The 24,405-nt window shown below is 41.3% G+C and overlaps 1 protein-coding gene across 1 annotated transcript; it reads left to right on the top strand.

The window, feature by feature from the left end:
- Positions 1 to 5,895: 5,895 nt before the first annotated feature.
- Positions 5,896 to 22,674, top strand: LOC311044348 (myosin heavy chain, fast skeletal muscle-like). The gene is made up of 41 exons (XM_084055847.1): positions 5,896 to 5,918; positions 7,871 to 7,912; positions 8,030 to 8,248; positions 8,340 to 8,483; positions 8,732 to 8,888; positions 8,987 to 9,014; positions 9,112 to 9,220; positions 9,331 to 9,423; positions 9,511 to 9,574; positions 9,714 to 9,812; positions 9,896 to 9,999; positions 10,461 to 10,599; positions 11,342 to 11,460; positions 12,241 to 12,390; positions 12,484 to 12,654; positions 13,593 to 13,896; positions 14,188 to 14,252; positions 14,585 to 14,672; positions 14,858 to 14,975; positions 15,099 to 15,222; positions 15,328 to 15,464; positions 15,848 to 16,103; positions 16,545 to 16,787; positions 16,915 to 17,091; positions 17,181 to 17,326; positions 17,464 to 17,554; positions 17,636 to 18,025; positions 18,119 to 18,245; positions 18,339 to 18,457; positions 18,560 to 18,756; positions 18,848 to 19,031; positions 19,122 to 19,287; positions 19,433 to 19,557; positions 19,695 to 20,003; positions 20,110 to 20,313; positions 20,395 to 20,520; positions 21,104 to 21,274; positions 21,360 to 21,464; positions 21,564 to 21,659; positions 22,346 to 22,474; positions 22,579 to 22,674. The coding sequence occupies exons 3-41, from the start codon at positions 8,042 to 8,044 to the stop codon at positions 22,597 to 22,599; spliced, it is 5,802 nt and encodes a 1,933-aa protein (XP_083911973.1). The 5' UTR covers positions 5,896 to 5,918; positions 7,871 to 7,912; positions 8,030 to 8,041; the 3' UTR covers positions 22,600 to 22,674.
- The last annotated feature ends 1,731 nt before the right edge of the window (positions 22,675 to 24,405 follow it).

Below are 24,405 nucleotides of genomic sequence, written 5' to 3'. Positions count from 1 at the left end.
AAAAATCAAACAGATTTGTCTTGATCACAAGACTAGAGATCATGTGTACCGATTTGCGTGAAATTTGGATAAAATGTGAAGGAGTAACTATGTGTTTTACATAAATTGGCCTCCTGGTGGTGCTATAAAAGGCAGATGTGCAAAATGCAGGTCAAAGGTTTTTCCTTGGAGCATATAAACACAGATCGGTGCAGGTAAAAACAAGAATCGGCCTGATATAGCACCACCATGAGGCTGATCCTCGGTAGATCCTAGTGGGAATGTGCGTGCAAAATTTCACGGAAATTGCATCCTGCGTTCATGATTTGAGGCATTTTGTTCAAAACGGACCAATCCTGCAAACTTTGGAAGCCTTAGCCAATCAGGATGAAATTATGGAAAATGGGACAGATCTGTGTTAATCACGTGACTATAGAGATACAGTGTAACGATTAGTCAAATCAGAATCCAAAAATAAGAACTGAACTCTGTGTTGATGATATTATTGATGAGAATGTTCCTTGTTTGTGACCCCCCCTAAATTGTAATAAGATCTGCTCCCCTGCTCATGATTACATATAAATCATTACTTAGTATAAATGATTGCATGTCATCAGTGTTTCCCATTCATTTCATAGACTGTGGCAGCCCACCATTGTCTAATTTGGTCCACCCAAACATCATCACCCATGACCCATCATCACCTCAGACCACCATAGAGGGTTTAGGTCCACCCATAACCCCGGACCACCCTAGTGGGTCTAGGTCCACCCATCACCTCAGATCACCCTAGAAGGTCCAGGTCCACCCATCACCCCAGACCCATAGATGGTCTAGGTCCACCCATCACCTCAGACCACCCTAGAAGGTCCAGGTCCACCCATCACCACAGACCCATGATGGTATAGGTCCACCCATCACCTCAGACCACCCTAGACGGTCCAGGTCCACCCATCACCCCAGACCCATAGATGGTCTAGGTCCACCCATCACCTCAGACCACCCTAGAAGGTCCAGGTCCACCCATCACAACAGACCCATGATGGTATAGGTCCACCCATCACCTCAGACCACCCTAGAGGGTCTAGGTCCACCCATCACCTCAGATCACCCTAGAGGGTCCAGGTCCACCCATCACAGGGACACAGTGATGTCATTTGATTGTAACACATTCATTATCGCACATTATAAATGATTACATAAAAAATGACTTATGGTAAATTATAAAATAAAAAAAACTTTTTCACAAACATGGCTGACTGACTTCCATTCAGATGGATATTAATGTACGAATTTCCAACCCGGCGCACACTACATGTGCGATTGTGCGTACGGCCCTCGTAAGGCTCGGAGTCCCAGGAAATAGAAATAAAGTAGATAATACTCAGACCTACTCAAACCTGTGTCTTTGATGTTTTTTATTTACTAACACAAATACAAACATACATTAACACACCTACAGTAGCAGCCAACTTGTGCTACTAAGCGGCCAGTTAAACCACTCTCTTAGCTTAACTACGACTTGCCAGTAGGCTCGCTTTCTACCAACAAGTCTAGCCGGGTCAGACACCTAGTTCAGTCTAACTAGTAGGCTCACATCCCACTAGCAAGATCTTTAACCAGGTCAGGTCAGGTCAGGTTCTAAACCTACAAAAATATTGAAACACAGAAACAACAATGACAATATTACTGACATGAATTCACACAATAACAATTCAAACAATAAACATATCAGCATATATGACAATGAATCAGTGTGTATCAAGTTCTTTTCTACTCACTACTGATCTCTCCAGGGTCTCCTTGAAACTAACTTCTCTCCCCAAAGTTTCACCAGGACACAAGAGATGCCACCACCCCTCGGATGTCATGTGACTTTCTCCTCAAATACAGTAGCACGCTTCGACTACCTATCATCCCCCATAACATAGGCATGTCATTTGAGCGTCTCTCTCTCTCCTCCTTGAGAGATAAGTAACTTTAAGGAATTTATGACCTACATCCCTCTAACAAGCAGATGCAGCTGCCCCTTTCTGTCTATGTTGGCCTACCACTCTGATAAAATCCTAAATAAGCAGGAAATACACAGATAATAATAATTGTAACTCCCATCCGACGCATGTAAGACTCAGGTTCCTTGTACTGGTGTTTATTCATTTGAAAACATCGTAGAACTGACAGTACATACAGAAAAGACAAAAAACAAAACATCAACTTGGGCATTCAGACATTTTACATAAAATGTGTGACTTTCAATAATAAGATTAACAACAGTTACTGACCACTTTGCCTGCTTGCACACGAATGGGGGTGGGGTCGACTTGGACACTTCAGTCTTTCTGCAAAACCTTTGCTTTTCTCTTCTTTACAGGGGCGTCAATTGGGTATGGCAGGCTATTGCAGCTGCCATACCCTGGCTCCAGGGAAGAAAAAAAAAAGAAGTACTTTTTTGATAATAAATCGGGAAAATCAGGCAAAAATAAGACTTAAATAACATAACCCTAACCTAACCCGAATCCTAACCCTAAAACCGAAATAAAGTAACCAGAAACTGGAAAAAAACGAACCCAACCCGCCCAGAACCGCACAAAAATTTCGCGCGCGCGCGGGGTGACCTCATGCACGCGCACGCAGCGCGCGTGCATGAGGTCGCGTGCATGCTGCCATACCTTAGCTTTTGCTGAACTGACGCCACTGCTTCTTTACATTCTTTTATTTCACTTTACTTTCTTCTATTTTACTTAAATGTCTTTCTTTCTGTTAAACTCTCCTTCCCTCCTCCTGCTCTCTCACAGTGGAATGAGTGAGTGCTGCTGCCCTCTTCTCCAGCACAACAGGTGTCACAAACATACTTGATTACAAAAAACACACAGCTGTAACAAGTGTCAACTAATTGGAAACTTACAACACATAGAACACACATAGAGCTCCCCCAAGAGACATGTCACTAGAAGGACAAATACACAAAAATAAACAATGACCTGATGCCAGCAGTAACAATAATCATAATAATTCCACAGGCGTTGGAGGCGTGGAATAACTACACAATTAATATTAATGTTATGAAGAACTCTGATTGTGTGTGTGATCATTTATTTAGCAAAGTTGTTAAAGGAGTAGTTCACCCAAGAAATTACTTATTTTCTATCAGTTACACGCCCCATGAAGCCTTGAATTCATAGCATTGTTTTAGTTTTTGTCGCATTCCTGAGCCAATAATTTAGCAATGTGACAAAAACAAATAGTATGGCACTGGCTTAACGGGTTAACTAGGGGCACTGTCACTTAATCCTTGACTGGCCCATAAAAAAGTGTCTCACCTAACGTTATTTCCATTTCTTGTACTCATCACATTACATTTCACCATAAATACAGACTCTGCCATGTATAATTGCACATGCGCGCATGCGCGCGCGCGCGCACACACACACACACACACACACACACACACACACACACACACACACACACACACTTTGCCTGAGGTAGTCCATCATGACCAAGGATGACTTCTGCTACTATTTGTGGGTCCTTTGACGACTGTACAGTATAGTGCAAAGCGGGATGCACACTGTCTGCCACATACAGGCCAAGTGAAATCCTGACCCGGTGGGGCCTGGTGCAGACTTGGTTAACTTCCTTCCTCTGACTTCAAGGAGTCAACTTGCCAGTTGGACTCCCTGTTGGCAGAGTCCACACCAGGAGGAGCGATCGACAGTGGCATCCTCAAGGATGCAGGCTTGATTCCACACTTCTTTAGGACACACACACTTCTACAGCATGGCTGTGTATAGAGTGTGTGTGTGCATGCGTCGGTGCGTCGGTGCATCCGTGCGTTGTTTACGTCGAGGTGCTGTGCTTGCGTTGCTCCGGCAAGCCTGAAAATCCTGTAGTGTGTGATCATATGTGATGTGTCAATATTGTCTCCGCAGGGCCGTAGGCGTGGCCGAGACTATGTTTTGCCCCCTGTCCGTCCGTCCGTCCGTCCGTCCAATCGAAGCGAAACTGTGCAAGCACACTCCTTGGATGCCAGAGCAAAACCTCTGCTCCACATTTTTCAGAACAGCCTTTTAGCACTACCAGGAGGCGGACTTTTGGAAAACACATTTTTTTATATTGCGCCTACAGATTTTGTACAAACATCGCGTAAATTGGTTCAAATTGTCTCTATTGTCATGTGATCAAGACGGATCTGTCCGATTTTTCCTATTCCATCCTGATTGGCTAAGATTGCCATCTAAATTATAAAGTGGTTCGTTTTGAACAAAATGTGTCAAATCATGAACGTAGCGTCCGATTGCCGTGAAAGGCACAGGGAAAAATTGCACCCTTTTCATAGTGGCCTATTATAGCGCCACCAGGAGGCCATAATAACCTAACTGACCTGGTGGAGACCTGTGCTTTGAGGAGCAGCTTTTTCTAGTTGTTATTATTATTATTGAGTCCCATTGAGATTCAAGATATATTTTACATAGGAGCCCTGTTTAGGGAGCAGCAGTAAAAAAAAAAGTTGCAACTGAAACAACATTGTGTGAGGATGTAAGATAATCTGGAGCCAGCTTAAAGCTCACCCACATTCTTTTCTATCAATTGCTCACCCCATAAAATCATGGAGAATTAGTTGTTGTTGCATTCCTGATCCATTGACCAATATTCCAATATTTATAATTATTTAAAGTAAATAGGAGGCCAATCTTAACAAGAGCAATACTATATTTAAACGATTTGCTTATAACTTGGACAGTAGTAGGCATCCCAGAGACATGTTTTGGAGTTTATACTTTTTTATAATATTTAGTTTTGCGTTGGCCTCCTATTTACTTCAATTAATTCAATATTGCAATATTGGATCAGAGTTTTTTTAGGCGGTAGGGCTCAGTCACTTTTCACCTTTTTTAGGGTCCCAGCTAGTTCTGTGCTCAGCCCTGACTATAGTCTATTCATTAAACCCACTAGATTTGGGTTTTAGCTACTTTGTATCTGCTTGATTTGATAGGCAAGCTGTGACAACAAACTTGGACTGTATCAGCTGTGTGAGAGAAGAGAGAAGCTGTGTGTGCAATTATCCAGGGCAGAGTCTGTTGATGAATGTATTTACAGTATGGTGAAATGTAATGGAGAAATGAAATGTGATGAGTAGTGATGAGTAGGAATGGAAATAACGTTAGGCGAGACACTTTTTTATGGGCCGGTTACGGATTAAGTGACAGTGCCCCTACTTAACCTGTTACGCCAGTGCCATACTATTTGTCAAGCCAATAATGTGTCATTAAATTGGCCCAGGGATGCGACAAGAACCAAAAAAATGACACAAATTCAAGGCTTCATGGGGTGTGTAATTGATAGAAAATAAGTAATTTCTTGGGTGAACGACTCCTTAACAACTCATAAACATTTGAACTGTGACCCTGACTACAAAAACATCAAAACCCCCATAAAGTAGCTAAAGCTGTCAAATGTAGTGAAGTGTCCTCCTCAAAATGAGTGGAGTGCAAGTATGAAGTAGCACACAATGGAAATGACAATTCAAAATGATACTCAAGTACAGTATTTGAATATTTACCCATTTACTTTACTGCACTGGATATTAACATGTTCCAAATAATGTATCTGAAAAGACATGCTGTAATGACCAAATTAAGAAACCCAGCACCCTGCCAATTATACTATTTTTATACCATTGCCACTGCCATGGACATAAACCACTATGTAAGCACTAAGCACTAACAAGTATCATGTGAGTGTTGGAAGTATAATTTTACAAGTTTATTAATAGGTTTAATAGATAGATTTTTTATGGCTACAACAGGAATGAAAAGACCTTGAAAGGCAACTCCTACTTTTACTTTCTGCGTAGCATGCAATGAACACCTAATATAAGGCATGCTGAGATGGTTGAGATGGACCCATTGCAGAGGAGTTCAGAGTTCTATTTGTTGGTGAGTGAGACTTCATCTCTCCTTCTTAGTCATACAAATGTTTTAGAGGTGTTAGCTATTCATACTGTAGTTATATACATGTTTTAGAGGTGTTACATTCATAGTCATATAAATGTATTAGACACAGCTATTCATTTTTTAAATGACTCAGTACATAGTGCCACATAGCTACAGACATGATCCGAGGTTACAGACGCCGAATCATGAGTGGAGAGAATAATTGATGTTATATTGTACAGTACAGATTTAAATGATTGATTGTGTATTATTGTATTTATATCCTAGTGATATGGTTTAGGCCAGATTGGAAATTCATTTTGTTCATTCATTTTTTTTATTTATGATTATTCAATTATGTTATGATTATTCAAATAATAATTTGCATTGTATGTGTTTTACCAGATACTTTCTAACTCTTAATAATTATTTGGAAGAGTACTTTTACATCTACTAGAGTTATTATTTTAAAGTAACATCATTTTTTATTTGAGTACAGTTTGGCTAGTCTGCCCACTTACGAATGTAACCTTAATTGTGAAGAGAGAGTATGTTCTACCCCCTGTCCGTCCGTCCGTGTGTCCTATCCTGTCCGTGTGTTAGCAACTAATCTCCGGCACCGTTGGCCCGGTCGCTGCGAAACTGTGCACACCCACTCCCTGGATGCCAATTCCGAACCTCTGACCCACATTTTTCACATGGGCCTGTCATAGCGCCACCAGGAGGCCGATTTGTGCAGAACCCATTTTTTCCCATTACTCCTACAGCTTTTATCCAAACGTCATGCAATTGGTACACAGTATCTCTATAGTCATGTGATCAACCCGGATCTGTCATTGGCTAAGGTTGGCTTCCAAAGTTTGCAGGATTGGTCCGTTTTGAACAAACTGCCTCAAATCATGAACACAGCTTGCCATTTCCATAAAATTGCACACGCACATTCCCACTAGGCCGAGGAAGAAATGCCACTTGAAAAATTTCAAATCAGTCTCATTGTGGCGCTATAACAGGCCAATTTGCATTTTTAACTATAACTGCACCGATCTGTGTGAAACTTTGCACACACACTACCTAGAGGCCAAGGAAATACATCTGCACTGCATTTTTCACATCTGCTTTTTTTACAGCGCCACCAGGAGGCCGACTTATGTAAAATACATTTTTTGGATATTATTCCTTCAGATTCTGTCCAAAAATCACGCAAATCGGTACATAGTATCTCTGTAGTCATGTCATCAAGACAGATGTGTCCGATATTTCATATTCCATCCTAATTGGCTAACATTGGCTTCTGAAGTTTGCAGGATAGGTCAGTTTTGAACAAAATGCCTGTACGCAGTGTGCGATTTCCGTGAAATTTTGGACGCACATTCCCACTAGGCCGAGGAACAAACGCCACCCTTTTCACATTGGTCTGTTATAGCGCCACCAGCAGGTCTAATTTCACAAAATATTTTTTTGGAACAAAATGCCTCAAATCATGAATGCAGCGTCCGATTGCCGTGAAAGGCCTAATAACAAATGGCACCCTTTTCACATTGGCCTATTATAGCGCCACCAGGAGGCCACAATAACCTACCTGACCTGGCGGAGACTTGTGCTTCGAGGAGCACTTTTTCTAGTTCATGCAATGAAATAAAAAAAAACAAGAAACATGGCTGTAATGACAAAAAGATTACTTGGGTGAGGAATAAGCAAATACCAAACAAACAAACCAAAAGAACTGAATGGGCAAGCATCATCTCATTTCAATGCATGTAATAATATTGAAGTGGATCACTGTTTTCAGATGTGGAACTTATGAGACATTTTTAAATGTCTCTCTTATGAAGTGGTGTGTGGCCAGAATGAACATTAGGATTCATATAATCTAATTTAATTCATGATTATAAATTGTATTCAATCATTCAACTCATGTTAATGTCCTCAAAATGATGTGTTGTTTTCACTCTTAGGGGTTGCACACAAGGTTCCACTGCTACTGGTAGAGGGGAAAAGTGAGTGTTCATAATTTTCTAATAAACCTAGAATAAGCTATAACCATAAGAATAGTCCTATCTGCTCAGATCTCAAGTCCGCAAAGGCATCAACACCATCTATTTGTCTGTCCACAGAAAGCCGCCACCATGAGTACGGACGCAGAGATGGAGCAGTATGGCAAGGCCGCCATTTATCTCCGTAAGCCAGAGAAGGAGAGAATGGAGTCTCAAAGTGCGCCCTTTGATGCCAAAACGGCAGCATATGTGGCCGATAAGGCTGAGCTGTACCTCAAGTGTAAAATTATAAAGAAGGACGGTGCCAAAGTCACCGTGGAAACACTCTTGGATAAGGTGGTAAGTAGAGGTGTATCTAAAATCAAATAGTGGAACAGTACCACTGTTATCACAATGCATTCTGAAGTTGTGTTTTTTTTTTCTTTTTTAGGAAAGAACTGTGCCTGAGGCTGATGTCACTCCTATGAACCCTCCCAAGTACGACAAAATTGAGGACATGGCCATGATGACCCACCTCACTGAAGCCACCGTCCTGTATAACCTCAAAGAGCGTTATGCAGCATGGATGATCTATGTAAGGTTTTCCACAAACTGAGAACAGTACGGTATTGCACCTGTCGATAGCAAAGATAGAAAAATACAGAGTACAAGTTGTATCATAAAATGAAAACCATGGTAAAACTCTTCTGAAGTTAACTTGCTCATCAGTTGATGCCACTTGCAACTCGTGACTGTAATCCCAGCTCTAGTGATCCGTTGTCCCAGATATGTGGCATGCTCAGTGTTGTATGATGTTAAGGTTCTCTATCTTCTCCCCTTCAGACCTACTCTGGCTTGTTTTGTGCAACTGTGAACCCCTACAAGTGGCTCCCAGTGTACGACCAGGAGGTTGTAAATGCCTACAGAGGCAAGAAGCGTATTGAGGCTCCACCCCACATCTTCTCTGTCTCTGACAACGCCTATCAGTTCATGCTGATGGGTACGTACTAGTCAGGAAAATGTAAAAAAAAATATGTAACTACAGTATAATGGTTTTGTGCTGTATCCGTGACTAAAAGTTTGCTTTACATTTTACAGATAAAGAGAACCAGTCTGTCCTGATCACGTAAGTTTCATCAAGCCCATCTACTAGACATTAAAAAAGGAACATTGTGTACAAATTCACTAACTGCATTTCTCTGAATGTATGCATTTATAACCAGTGGAGAATCCGGTGCTGGAAAGACTGTGAACACCAAGCGTGTCATCCAGTACTTTGCAACAGCTAGTTCTGGTGGAGAAAAATGTGCGGCCGATAGCGGTAAAATCAAGGTATTTGCAGCAAATATTTTTGATCATGAAGCATTTATATACAATATAGCAATTCAATAAAACATTATTCTGACCAAATTTTATATCGGGCGATGTCTAAAACATTCTAGGGGTCACTGGAGGATCAGATTATTGCAGCCAATCCCTTGCTGGAGTCATATGGTAATGCCAAGACTATTAGGAATGACAACTCCTCTCGCTTTGTAAGTATAAATAATGACATTTTATGAGAAAACCTGCAATGATTCCACAATGTAGAGGGATGAAACAAATTGTGCTTTATCAAACAGGGTAAATTCATCAGAATCCATTTTGGCACAACGGGTAAACTGGCCAGTGCTGATATTGAGACATGTAAGTATGAAGTTCACAGACGAATTATGTACAGTATGCAATCATTTGAGGATTACATTTTGAGTTATGTACAACCCATATAAATGTTATTATTATTATTATTATTATTATTATTATGAGTTATGTACATCCCACATAGATCTGCTGGAGAAGTCTAGAGTGACCTACCAGCTTTCTGCAGAGAGAGGTTACCACATCTTTTTCCAGATGATGACCAACCACAAACCTGAGATTATTGGTAAGTGGAATTACTGTTGATGCAGTGAGAACATAAATGAATGAATAAAAACACATGTTCACCCTTTTTTAATCCCTTTTAAGAAATGTGTCTGATCACCTCCAACCCCTACGACTTCCCATTGATCAGCATGGGTGTGATCACTGTGGCCAGCATTGATGACAAAGTGGAGCTGGAAGCTACTGATGTTAGTGAACATATTTTAATCTTTCTAATACTCACTGTGCACTGCAGTCAGTTGCTCTGCAAAATGTATTTTATAAAGCAGTGGTTGACAAGCACTTTGGAATTGTAGCAGTTGAGGCATTACATTTAGTTTGACTCGGTTCCACAGATACATATTGTGAAAATAGCCGATCTACAGTATATGTTTTCACATTCTTTACCTCTTTCTTAGATAATATTTGACAATTTGGCCAATGTTTGACAATTTGTATAGAATAGTTTGGTTGATTATTTTGGACGCAGTAATGGTCTTGAAATTATTTATTTTATAGGTCTTAAAAGTCCTAAATTGTCACTTTAGAAATGAGCAGATACAATGTATACACTTATACTGTATGTTGGATTGTTAACTGTTGAGTTGTACATAGTTTTAAATTATGTTTGTTAATCTAATGTTTAATCTCAATCTTTTGAATACATCAGGAGGCTATTGACATCCTGGGCTTCAACGGCGAGGAAAAAGCGTTAATCTACAAGCTCACCGGTGCAGTGATGCATCATGGGGTCTTGAAGTTCAAACAGAAGCAGCGTGAAGAACAGGCAGAACCTGACGGCACAGAGGGTGAGCTGATATTTATTATTATTATTATTATTCATTATCACAGAGGGTGAGCTAAATCTTCAACTAAGGAAAATGTAAATGAAAATAATGCATACTTTGTCGCAAGTATTGTATTTACTTATATTCAAAATGAACTAAGTTAAGTATATTTCCAATATATTTCCATTATTTTATTTATTTATATTATACTTACGGTGGCACGGTGACGCAGTCTGTAGTGCTGTCGCCTCACAGCTAGAAGTTCCTGGGTTCGAGGGGGGAGGGGGGGGGGGGGCGTGCGTGTCCTCTCCTCCATTGCCGATACCCTAGTGGGGTTGGGCTAAAGGGCCTTTCTGTATGGAGTTTGCATGTTCTCCCCGTGTCCCCCTAGGCTAGACACCCTCACAAAAAACATGCAGTAGTCCTGGTCTCTATACTGCCTTCCCCTGGTCAGTCGGGCCTGATGGAGGGGAAAGGAACAGGTTGGAATAACGTGTTCCTTCCACGCGCTACGTCCTACTGGGCCCAGGTTTACATCTTAGAAAATTGGCACTGGTTTAAAAAATCGTGGGATAAAAAAAATATATATATATTATACTGTTTAGAGTGATGATTATTCGGTTTACCTATGATCTTAGATTACTATCTCTATGGATTTGACGTATTACCTCGTGTTTACCTTGCTTACTGTAAATCGCTCTCTGGATTAAGAGCGTCTGCTAAATGCCTAAATTGTAAATTGCAAATTGTATGGACATTTCAGAGGCTGACAAGATTTGCTACCTGTTGGGCATAAACTCAGCAGAGATGCTTAAGGCGTATTGCTACCCCAGAGTGAAGGTTGGAAACGAGTATGTCACTAAGGGACAGACTGTGCCACAGGTGAGTACATTACATTATTTCCATGTTAAAACATCTTCTGAAATTAAAATGATCCTCCAACATTATTCAGAATTATTTCTATTTACTTATTTAATATATGAAGAGCCTACAAAAAATATCGATGCACCGCTGACATACTGTATTATTTGAACATTATTGTTATACAGTACCTGTAAAAAAAAACACTACACATTGTGTATCCAACCATACAACCCCTCCCGCTCACTCAGATTAGCTAACACAGGGAAACTGTCAGAATCTTCTCTAAAACACCCGGGACAGACTCTTCTCCCTTCTGGCTCCCAAACTGTGGAAAAAACTCCCCATTGCAGTCAGAACTGCAATGGGGACTCAGTCCCAATCTTCCGCCGTAATCTGAAGACTCACCTCTTCAGACTCCACCTTAGCCTGTTGCACTTGCTGTAGCCCTTGCCGTAGCAGTTGCCCTAGCCTTGACGACCTTGCAGGTTTATCCAAAGACTATGTTAGATAGCATGTTATGTAGACAGATACCAGGTTTATTTGTAGACCTGGCATTCTATGGTGTGTATGTATAGTTTCAATTTACAGATGATTGCATTTTTTTATTATACTGCTTAGACTGATGATAGTTTCTTGGTTTACCTATGATCCTAGATTAATATTGCTATGCATTTGATGTATTACCTCGTGTTTTCCTTGCTTACTGTAAATCACTCTGAAATTAAGAGCGCCTGCTAAATGCCTAAATTTTAAATTGTTTAATTCACACCACTACTAATAATGTTCCTATTCCCTTAGGTAATGAACTCAGTCGGTGCCTTGGCCAAGTCCATCTATGAGAAGGAGTTCTTGTGGATGGTCATTAGGATCAATGAGATGTTGGACACCAAGCAGCAGAGAAACTACTACATTGGTGTGCTGGACATCGCTGGTTTTGAAATCTTTGATGTAAGCATGGACTTGTTCTAAATGGGAGACTCATTATTTTTGTCACAATTACACTATTACAAGAGATTGGGCTAATGATATTTCCACTCACAGTTCAACACCCTGGAGCAGCTGTGTATCAACTTCACCAATGAGAAACTGCAACAGTTTTTCAACCACACCATGTTTGTTCTGGAGCAAGAAGAGTACAAGAAGGAAGGAATTCCCTGGGATCTCATTGACTTCGGCATGGACTTGGCTGTCTGCATTGAGCTCATTGAGAAGGTATTGTTATATTTTATTACACGGCTTGGTTGAATGCTTGATTCTGATTGATCAATCACTGAATTCAGCGGTGTGTTATTTCTGGATAATGACCGATGATAACAGACCGCTGTCTAATCAAAGGCTCAGAGCACCCATGCTCGGCTTCACCTTGGGATTTAATCATCCTGTCGGGGGTTATTTCTCGACAACGACCGGCGTGCCGTAGATTATCCCTTGCATATCCTATATTAAAATTGTCCTAGAGGGCGGGCCGGTCGACGGACGTCACAAACTTAACATGCAGACCTGCAAGATGCACCGTTGCTCCGATCCGCACCAAACTTGGCACCAACACCTGTCAGGGGTCTGGACCACGTGTGCTATAGGCGCACCATTGCTCCGCCCCCTCTGCATTCATATTGGCTGGGGTTTAAACAGCCATAACTCCAGTTCCCAGCATGCTAAAGGCCCCAAACCTGGTAGGTGCTCTTATATGGCTAATAGGGACAGGCTGTAATTGCTTAAGCCCCGCCCCCTCTGTGTTCCTAATGGCTCGGAACAGCCATAACTCCAGTTCCCAGCAATTATTATTATACTATTATATATCATCATGGACTTGGCTGTCTGCATTGAGCTGATTAAGAAGGTATCCAATTATCATTAAACTAGTATATGTTATCATGGACTTGGCTGTCTGCATTGAGCTGATTAAGAAGGTATCCAATTATTATTAAACTAGTATATGTTATCATGGACTTGGCTGTCTGCATTGAGCTGATTAAGAAGGTATACAATTATTATTATACTATTATATGTTATCATGGACTTGGCTGTCTGCATTGAGCTCATTGAGAAGGTCTACAATTATGTTGTACTTTAATGGAAGTGATGTTAATATTTATTTTTGTCATTGGCACCATGTTTTGATTTTTGTCTCTTTTGTCTCCTTTACAAAGCCCTTGGGCATCTTCTCCATCCTTGAAGAGGAGTGCATGTTCCCAAAGGCTTCAGACAAGACTTTCAACGACAAGTTGCATGGCACACATCTTGGAAAGTGTAAAGCCTTTGAGAAGCCCAAGCCTGGCAAAGGCAAGGGTGAGTCCCACTTCTCCCTGGTTCACTACGCTGGAACTGTGGACTACAGCATCACAGGCTGGCTTGAGAAGAACAAGGATCCCCTGAACGACTCAGTCATTCAGCTGTACCAGAAGTCTACAGTTAAACTGCTGGCTGTGTTCTATCCTCCCCCTGAGCCTGAAGGTATGTTTATTAATATAATAATATAATATAATGTGTTCTATCCCCCTCCTGAGCCTGAGGGTATTGTTATATCAATACTATAAACAGGAAGAAGGGAGGCATTTTCATTCTGTACAACTGTTTAATTAGTTTGCCTTCCTTTAATTATTTTCTTTTGCTTTCATTTGTTTTCCTCTGCTCTGTTTGCCTGCTTTTTAAATGTTCTTGTTCAGCACTTTGGTTTGACCTTGGTCGTTGAAAATGTGCTATATAGATAAACTTTGATTTGATGATTTTAACGAATATAAACAGACCCCAACAAGAAGGGAGGCAAGAAGAAGGGTGGTTCCATGCAGACTGTGTCTAGTGCTTTCAGGGTAAGAATATTTATTCATTATTATCAATATTATATTCCTGTAAGAATTAAGCATTATTATTATCAACATTATGTACATGTAAGAAATAGACACGTCTTTTCATGTTGGTGTTAAACAATTAAACAAAGTTGTGAGCTTGTACATATCTTTGAATGGCTGACGTTTAAGATAGGGCTTAAGTGGTTAATGTTTGTTTTAGAAAAATCTAAATATGTAAAGTAACTAGTATCTAAAAAGTTCAAATAATTGTATTGGAGGAAGAAGTACAATATTGTGTCACTTTTTACTAATAATAAGCCTAATTGTCTCTTTTATGTCTCCTTACTCAATAGGCGAACTTGGGGATGCTGATGACCAACCTGAGGAGCACTCATCCTCACTTTGTGCGTTGCCTGATTCCCAACGAGTCCAAGACTCCAGGTAAACACAGAAAATATATATCATTATATTATTATTATTATATATTTGATTCCCAACGATTCCAAGACTCAGGTAAATACAGAAAAAAAAATATTTAAACAATGATTGTGAGGTGGTCATTTAATGCAATTTTGGCCAGTGTGTAACTATTTTGTCCTAATAATAATGAAGCAACATCTTTACAGGCCTGATGGAGAACTTCCTGGTCATCCACCAGCTGAGGTGTAACGGTGTGCTGGAGGGCATCAGGATTTGTAGAAAGGGTTTCCCCAGCAGAATCCCCTATGCCGACTTCAAGCAGAGGTATTCATTCCCTTTTCCAGCAGCTTTTAGTTACACCTATTAACACAAAATGACCCACTTTTACAAAACAGGTACAAAGTAATGAACATCAGCACAAAATGACCATGAACTTTTACAAAACAGGTACAAAGTACTGAATGCCAGCGCATGTCCCGATGGCGCGTTCATGGACAACAAGAAAGCCTCTGAGAAGCTGCTTGGGTCCATTGACGTACCTCAAGATGAGTTCAAGTTTGGACACACCAAGGTAAACACACTCCCAATCTGGTTTAACATTATCCAGAGAGGACTAAAAGTAGATTTTACGGTTGTTTAGTTGCTCAATGCTCAGTGTTTGTAACATTGTATTCAGGTGTTCTTCAAAGCTGGTCTGCTGGGTACGCTGGAGGAGATGCGAGATGAAAAGCTGTTTTCTCTGGTCACCATGACTCAGGCTCTCGCACGAGCTTACGTCATGAGGAAGGAGTTTGTCAAGATGATGGCTAGGAGGTACTTTGAAAACATCAATTCAATATTAAGTACAATTTGTGAGTAAACGTTGTCATTTCTGTTGAATAAAAGAAATGTAAAGTGTCAAATCACTAGAATAAAATAGCAAAATTTGCCGAACAAGCTTTTAGTGACGGTGGCAAGGAAAAAACTCCCCTTAAACAAGAGAAGAAACCTCGAGCAGAACCAGGCTCTAGGGTGGGCGGCCATCTGCATTTACCTTGGCGGGGGGCAACAACAATAACACCAACAGCAATAATAACGACAACAATAGTGACAACTATGACACAATAATAACAGCTATAATAACAGCCTGCAGTCGTATTACATGGAAACCCTCGACCTGCAGCTCAATCATGATCCATTGAAACTGTTTTCCACAGAGAGGCCATTTTCACCATCCAGTTCAACGTGCGCTCATTCTGCAATGTGAAGAACTGGCCATGGATGTCGCTGTACTTCAAGATCAAGCCTCTCCTGCAGAGCGCTGAGACTGAGAAGGAGCTGCAGAACATGAAGGAGAACTATGAGAAGATGAAGGTTGACCTGGCTGCTGCCCTGGCCACGAAGAAGACACTGGAAGAGAAACTGGTGGCTGTGGTGCAGGAGAAAAATAACCTTCAACAGTCAGCGGCATCAGTAAGTAGCTACACGTGTACAGGAAATGTTGCTAAAATGTCCTATTGCTTATGATCTTAAATCTGTTATCTAATGTAGAATGGAGATGTAGACCATGGCAGAGAATGCCTGGAGGTCGAACGGCAGTTGGCATCATTGTATAGCTACATGGCTACCAGCACAAAGGCCTGACCCAATTTGTTGTTCTCCTGTGGGAAGGTTGAATCTGCATATGCCACTGCTACTCAACCACGCACTACTATAGTATATCCTTTTGGAGGAGGTTGACAGCCTCCAGCTTCTTCCTTGTCCTCATCTCCGCCACCGCCTCCGTACCGTCCAGGCTCTAACCATGATCAGGGCTTCCTTTTTCACCAGCTTGTTCAGTTAGTTAATGTCCCTTGTGTTAATGTTAACAAATGCCGACATGTTCCCTAACTTATCTTTTTCATTGACAACCAGGGAGATGAAGCATTGAATGATGCTGAGGAGAGATGTGAGGGTCTTATTAAAAGCAAGATCCAGTTGGAGGCAAAGGTCAAAGAGACAACCGAGAGACTGGAGGATGAGGAGGAGATCAATGCGGAGCTGACTGCCAAGAAGAGGAAGCTGGAAGATGAATGCTCTGAGCTCAAGAAGGACATTGATGACCTGGAGCTCACCTTGGCCAAAGTGGAGAAGGAGAAACACGCCACTGAAAACAAGGTTCAACATTATACACTCTAGCCGTCTTATCAAGTTATAGAACAATAATGATCCATTCATGATTATATACTCTAGCCGTCTTATCAAGTTATAGAACAATAATGATCCATTCATTCATGTCATTCAGGTGAAGAACCTGACTGAGGAGATGGCCTCTCAGGACGAAGGTCTTGCTAAGCTGACCAAGGAAAAGAAAGCCCTCCAAGAGGCACATCAGCAGACTCTTGATGACCTGCAGGCAGAGGAAGACAAAGTCAACACTCTGACCAAGGCCAAGACTAAGCTGGAGCAGCAAGTTGACGATGTGAGTTCATCAAGTCAATTGGATGTTTTGAACTTATACCTTATGTTTATTGTTGTTCTGAGTAATAAGAAAAATATATTGTTGTGCAGTTGGAGGGTTCTCTGGAGCAAGAGAAGAAGCTCCGCATGGACCTTGAGAGAGCCAAGAGAAAGCTTGAGGGTGATCTGAAACTGGCCCAGGAATCCATCATGGATCTGGAGAATGACAAGCAGCAGTCTGATGAGAAGATAAAGAAGTAACGTGGACCACGTTATGAATAATTCATGATAATAATGATAATAATAATAATAATAATAATAATAAATATTAATAATAATATGGAATGCCACAGAGAAAAACTACCACTAAAATATCATGTACTGTATTCCACAGGAAGGACTTTGAAGTAAGCCAGCTTCTGAGTAAGATTGAGGATGAGCAATCTTTGGGGGCCCAGCTGCAGAAGAAGATCAAAGAACTCCAGGTATTTCTTTTTTTCATCTTATTTAAAATCATTGATGATAAGTAAATCAGGATATAATAGTTATGTTCATTAATTTGAAAGGCTCGTATTGAAGAACTGGAGGAGGAGATCGAGGCAGAGCGTGCCGCTCGTGCCAAGGTTGAGAAACAGAGAGCTGACCTCTCCAGGGAACTTGAGGAGATCAGCGAGAGGCTGGAGGAGGCCGGTGGAGCCACCTCTGCTCAGATCGAGATGAATAAGAAGCGTGAGGCTGAGTTCCAGAAGCTGCGTCGTGACCTCGAAGAGTCCACCCTGCAGCATGAGGCCACTGCCTCTGGCCTCCGTAAGAAACAGGCCGACAGCGTGGCTGAACTGGGTGAACAGATCGACAACCTCCAGCGTGTCAAGCAGAAACTGGAGAAGGAGAAGAGTGAATACAAGATGGAGATCGATGACCTGTCCAGCAACATGGAAGCGGTTGCTAAGGCAAAGGTAGAATAGAATGCTTGTGTATAATTCTTGTCAAAATACTTGAACCAATCAGAAAAAAAACATTGACTGAATATGTCCAATGTTAATCAACAGGGAAATCTTGAGAAGATGTGCCGCACCCTTGAGGACCAACTCAGTGAAATCAAGGCCAAGAGTGATGAGAATGTTCGCCAGATAAATGATATTGGAGCTCAGAGAGCAAGACTGTTGACAGAAAATGGTAAATGTTCATCGTAGAGTCTACTAGCCTTGAGCAAATTCCATAATTAGAGATAATGCTTTGATTAAACTAATATTACATTTTTTTAATTAGGTGAGTTTGGTCGTCAACTTGAGGAGAAAGAAGCTCTCGTCTCTCAGCTCACCAGAGGCAAGCAGGCCTTCACCCAACAGATTGAGGAGTTGAAGAGACATGTTGAAGAGGAGGTTAAGGTAAGGAACAGCTTTTTATTTATTTATTTTACAAATAGGCTTGTAATTGTCTTTTTGTAATTGTATCCAGCTGACATTATTTTGGCATTTTCCTTTTGACAGGCAAAGAATGCCCTTGCTCATGGTGTGCAATCAGCTCGCCATGACTGTGACCTTCTGAGGGAGCAGTTTGAGGAGGAGCAGGAGGCCAAGGCTGAACTGCAGCGTGGAATGTCCAAGGCCAACGCTGAGGTGTGTCAGTGGAGGAGCAAGTATGAGACTGATGCTGTCCAACGCACTGAGGAGCTGGAGGAAGCTAAGTAAGTGATCAGCGTTTTACACCATCAGGTACCACTCACTATAGAAAATATTGCTCACAATAATTTGATTCCATTCAAAACTGATCAACAGGAAGAAGCTCGCCCAGCGTCTTCAGGAAGCTGAGGAGCAAATCGAGGCTACGAATTCCAAGTGCGCCTCTCTGGAGAAAACCAAACAGAGACTCCAGGGTGAAGTGGAAGACCTCATGATTGACGTTGAGAGGGCCAATGGTTTGGCTGCCAACCTTGACAAGAAACAGAGGAACTTTGATAAGGTGCTTTGACATACATTATTTTAAAACAAAAATAATGATTGCCTCCTTTAAGTGGGGTAAATGACACATTTTATTACAAATGCTGTGCAGGTCTTGGCAGAATGGAAGCAGAAATATGAAGAGGGCCAGGCCGAGCTGGAGGGAGCTCAGAAAGAGGCTCGTTCTCTCAGCACTGAGATGTTTAAAATGAAGAATTCCTATGAGGAGTCTCTGGACCACCTGGAGACCATGAAGCGTGAGAACAAGAACCTGCAACGTGAGTTTTATTTTATACTTTCAATAACAGTGATTTTTTTTTAATAATGAAGTATTCAAGATCAAGCTACAACTTTATTCAAATGCAAATACAAAATAGTTGCTGATTTGAAAGTTCCTCATTCATTATTTTCAATCAACTGCAGAGGAGATCTCAGACCTGACTGAACAGATTGGTGAGACTGGAAAGAGCATCCATGAGCTGGAGAAATCCAAGAAACAGACGGAGACAGAGAAGTCAGAGATCCAGACAGCCTTGGAGGAAGCTGAGGTAAATCTTTTAGGTTCTACATGTCTATATTTTAGATTTATTTCAATACGTTATATATTCAAACAGTGTAGCAGTATGATCGATGGTACTGTACATGAAAAGGTCCTACAACCTTTTGATCCTGTATTTCATTTTAGGGTACTCTGGAGCACGAGGAGTCCAAGATTCTTCGTGTCCAGCTGGAACTCAACCAGATCAAGGGTGAGGTCGACAGAAAGCTGGCAGAGAAGGATGAAGAGATGGAGGGGATCAAGAGGAACAGCCAGAGGGTGATTGACTCCATGCAGGGCACTCTGGACTCTGAGGTCAGGAGCAGAAACGATGCCCTGAGGATCAAGAAGAAGATGGAGGGAGACCTGAACGAGATGGAAGTTCAGCTGAGCCACTCCAACCGCCAGGCTGCTGAGGCCCAGAAGCAGCTGAGGAACGTCCAGGGAACTCTTAAGGTGCAGAACATAGTAGTTAGAAACATATTCAAATAATGGAACTGCTCTGAACAAGTCAAATTCTGATGTTTTTCTTAACGTGACCACCTCATGTGATTTATTTTAGGATGCCCAACTGCACCTTGACGATGCTCTCAGAGGCCAAGAAGATATGAAGGAGCAAGCTGCCATGGTGGAACGTAGAAACGGCCTCATGGTTTCTGAGATCGATGAGCTGAGAGTGGCTCTGGAACAGACAGAGAGAGGCCGCAAAGTGGCTGAACAAGAACTAGTAGATGCTAGTGAACGTGCTGGCCTGTTGCACTCCCAGGTAAGTCAATGGAAAAACTCTCAATATATTTAACATACCAGTAATGCATACTTGCATTGCTAAACTGAATCTTTATGTTAGAACACAAGCCTTATGGGCACCAAGAAGAAACTTGAAGCTGACCTGATCCAGGTCCAAGGCGAAGTGGATGACAGTGTTTCAGAAGCAAGGAATGCTGAGGACAAGGCCAAGAAAGCCATCACTGATGTAAGTTAGGATGACCGCCCCTTATCCAATATACCAGGACAATTAGACAACCTTATGGCATGCTTAATGTAAACATACAATACAATACATTTCGCTCATGGCATGCAGATGTTGAACACCTTTGCAATAGGCTACAACAAAGGATGTATTTCAGAATTAAATACTAAACATATCTTATTCAAACAGCCATGATTAAGATAAAAAAAAAGAACATCACTATTTTCAGTCTTTATATCAGAAATATGTGCTCAGGGAGACAAAGTACATTCTGAACCCAGCATTCTGAGGTGCTGGCTTCAGGCAGATGGTTCAGAATGCTACAGTGCAGACTGAACTGGTACAAGAATCTATTTATTCCATCCTCCATAAAGATATTTACCTAGTTTGTTTACTTCTGGTCTTATGACACTAGTATCTGTTTATTACCTGTTTATTATAATTTGAATGAGCTATTTTAATCTATGTACCATGTTTGTATATTGTGATTTTCTTGGCAAGTATGTTGTGTGATGCAGCATAAGTTTTTTCCTTGCGGGTGAATGAAGTATATTTCATCTTATATTATACAAAAAATACTTTCCAGGCTGCTATGATGGCCGAGGAGCTTAAAAAGGAGCAGGACACTAGTTCTCACTTGGAGAGGATGAAGAAGAACCTGGAGGTCACAGTCAAGGACCTGCAGCACCGCCTGGACGAGGCTGAGAACCTGGCTATGAAGGGAGGCAAGAAGCAGCTCCAGAAACTGGAGTCTAGGGTAAGATACGTAGTTCACTTCAACACGGCTTATAGTCAATGAAATAAGAAGACATTATTTCACAGTGCATAATTCCATTGTGAAGGTGCGGGAACTGGAGGGAGAGGTTGAATCTGCACAGAGAGGCGGTGCAGATGCTATTAAAGGTGTCCGCAAGTACGAGAGGAGAGTGAAGGAGCTGACATACCAGGTACTGTATATCATGTTCACTTAAATAACCATCATGCCACTGACTAAATGAATAGATTGCATGAACATAACTAATGTTATAAATTCACTCTCACTTCAGACTGAAGAGGACAAGAAGAATCTTGGCAGGCTTCAGGATCTGGTAGACAAACTGCAGATGAAGGTGAAGGGCTACAAGAGGCAGGCTGAGGAAGCGGTAAGACAAATATACATCTTTAGTTGTGGTCGCCATGTGCATAGTGTTGTTGTCATAGTTTAACTAATGGAATAGCCCCGATCTCCAGGCTTTTATTTTCCTTCGCGTTTTGCTCAAAAATGAGAGCCTGGACCAGCCTGTTGACGTTCCTGGAATAGGAAGTGGTTGATTTCCCCAACCAACCAGAGTGCAGTGGGCGTCGCTCCAAATCTTATGGAATAACTAAAAGGAATAATAGGAATCAGTTAAGTAATGTCAATACGACCAACAGCAGAGCATTTTTCAGAGTCCATCTTGCTACTTTCCACAAGCGGCACATGGAATCTCTAGCTTGCCATGTTTCTGCAGTATGGCATGCACACAGCGGAACTGCACTGCACTGCACACATGGGCGTTGTGGAAGCTCTGACCTGTTATTGTAACATGGATGCTGAAAGGAAAGGCATGCTGCTCCACAATGCACACTTACTGCAGGCAGTGTGTTTCAGGCATAATGGTAGAAGTACATTTACAAAATGGACTAGAGAAATGTTGTTTCCTATAATATGCAATTTATGGCTCGGGGTGCCAAACAAGAAGAAAACAGCCATGTTTTCAATTGCCTGAAATTGTCTTGTTTCGACTATATCATTGTAAGATTCTCTTTTCAAATATTGAGGCTTTGAACCATCTCTATCATATTGTAGGAGGAAGCAGCCAACGTTCACCTGTCCAAGTGCAGAAAGGTTCAGAATGAGCTGGAGGAGGCTGAAGAGCGTGCAGACATCGCTGAAGGCCAGGTCAACAAGATGAGAGCTAAAAGTCGTGACTCCAAGGTAATCCATGTTCAATATGAAGGTTCATTATGTTGACTATCTTTAACTAAGATTTAACTAAAGATTCATGTTGAATATCTAAAAATATATTCCTATTGTTACAGGGAAAAGACGCTGCTGAATAAGTTCTCCAATTCAAGTCACCGTACAAAGTCATAAAATATGATCCATTGTATTCAATAAAGGTGCCAACAAAAGTATTTTAGCTGTTTCTTGTATTCATTTCTTTGTCTTTTCAATACTTTTTATTGTGAGGTTTGAATTCTGGGTCCAACTCACATACCATTTTATAAACACAAACAAATAAATATGTATAAGGACAATTATCTTAAGGACTGCATGGGTGTGTCATATGAATAGTGATGTTTAAAGCTGGGAAAAACTGAATCCATTCTTTTTGGGTCCAGAATGAACCTCTTTGACTTCACGGTCAAAGTGGGTGACAATGTTATCACAAGGAAAGAAGAAATTACCTTCCTGGGTTGTATTTTAGAGGACAATCTTTCCAGTAAAAAAAAATGACAACAAAAGTAATCAGGAAAGTCAACCAAAGAACAAGATTTTTGAGCAGGATCTCCTCGTTGGTCAACAGGAATACACTGAGGACACTAGCTGGAGCACTCATCCAATGTAATTTTGATTATGCATGCACCTCATGGTACTATAGCACCACAAAGGCATTAAAAACAAGCCTTCAGACCTCTCATAAAAAACTTGGCCTCACACCTAGAACTCACCTAACCTAGAGGACAGAGTACAGCAACTTGCAATGGGCCTGGTCTTCAAGTTACTCAAGATTACAGGGACACCCATGTACCTGTCAAACTACTTCAATAAAGTAAGACACAGACACACACAGGCACAAACAGACATCAAAAAGTGTGACTCTATGATATTCGGCATAGTAGTGTGTGAAGAGAATGCCCATTTATCAGCTTCAAAGTGTTCCAGTTTAAGTTTCATCACTTCCAACTCCACTTGTTTAATTCGCATCCTGTGTGAGTTCTCTCTTCTGATTGGATAAGATTGCCATGGCATGGCAGAGACTATGTTTTGCACCCTGTCCGTTCGTGTGTCCGTCTGTCTGTGAGCAGATAATCTCTGGCAGCGTTGGCAAAATCGCACTGAAACTGTGCACACTCTCCCTGGATGCCAATTTCCGAACCTCTGCCCCACATTTTTCAGATCAGCCTGTCATAGCACCACCATGAGGCAGATTTTTGACTTTTTTAATATTGCTCCTACAGATTTTGTCCAAAAATCACGCACATCGGTACACAGTATCTCTGTAGTCACGTGTTCAACACAGATCTGTCCCATTTTCCATAATTTCATCCTGATTGGCTAAGATTGGCTTCCAAAGTTTGCAGGATTAGTCCGTTTTGAACAAAATGCCTCAAATCATGAACGCAGGATGCAATTTCCGTGAAAGTTTGCACGCACATTACCACTAGGCCGAGGGTCAACCTCATGGTGGTGCTATATCAGGCCGATTCGTGTTTTTACCTGCACCGATCTGTGTAAAACTTTATATGCGCCAAGGAAAAACCTTTGACTTTCATTTTGCACATCTGCCTTTTATAGCACCACCGGGAGGCCAACTTATGTAAAACACAGTTACTCCTTCACATTTTATCCAAATTTCACGCAAATCGGTACACATGATCTCGCGAAATGCCGCAAATCATGAACGCAGCGCCTGATTGCGGTGACCTGGCGGAGATCTGTGCTCCGAGGAGCACTTTTTCTAGTTTTGAATAACGATAAATAAATAAGAATTAAAAAAGACTTGAACTGAACCCACTTTTGAAATAATCCACACACAAACATAATGCTTTTTGAAGGATTTATTCGTACAGAATTAGCAGGCTGCCGTGCCAATGTTATAATCATTATAGCTTAGATATTGATAAAGAAAGATATTGGTTAAC

Source organism: Gymnoscopelus microlampas (genome assembly GCF_963454915.1).
Source record: "Gymnoscopelus microlampas genome assembly, chromosome: 4".
Taxonomy (NCBI): domain Eukaryota; kingdom Metazoa; phylum Chordata; class Actinopteri; order Myctophiformes; family Myctophidae; genus Gymnoscopelus; species Gymnoscopelus microlampas.
Note: the sequence above shows the minus strand (reverse complement) of the source record. Positions and strands in the feature narration are given on the sequence as shown.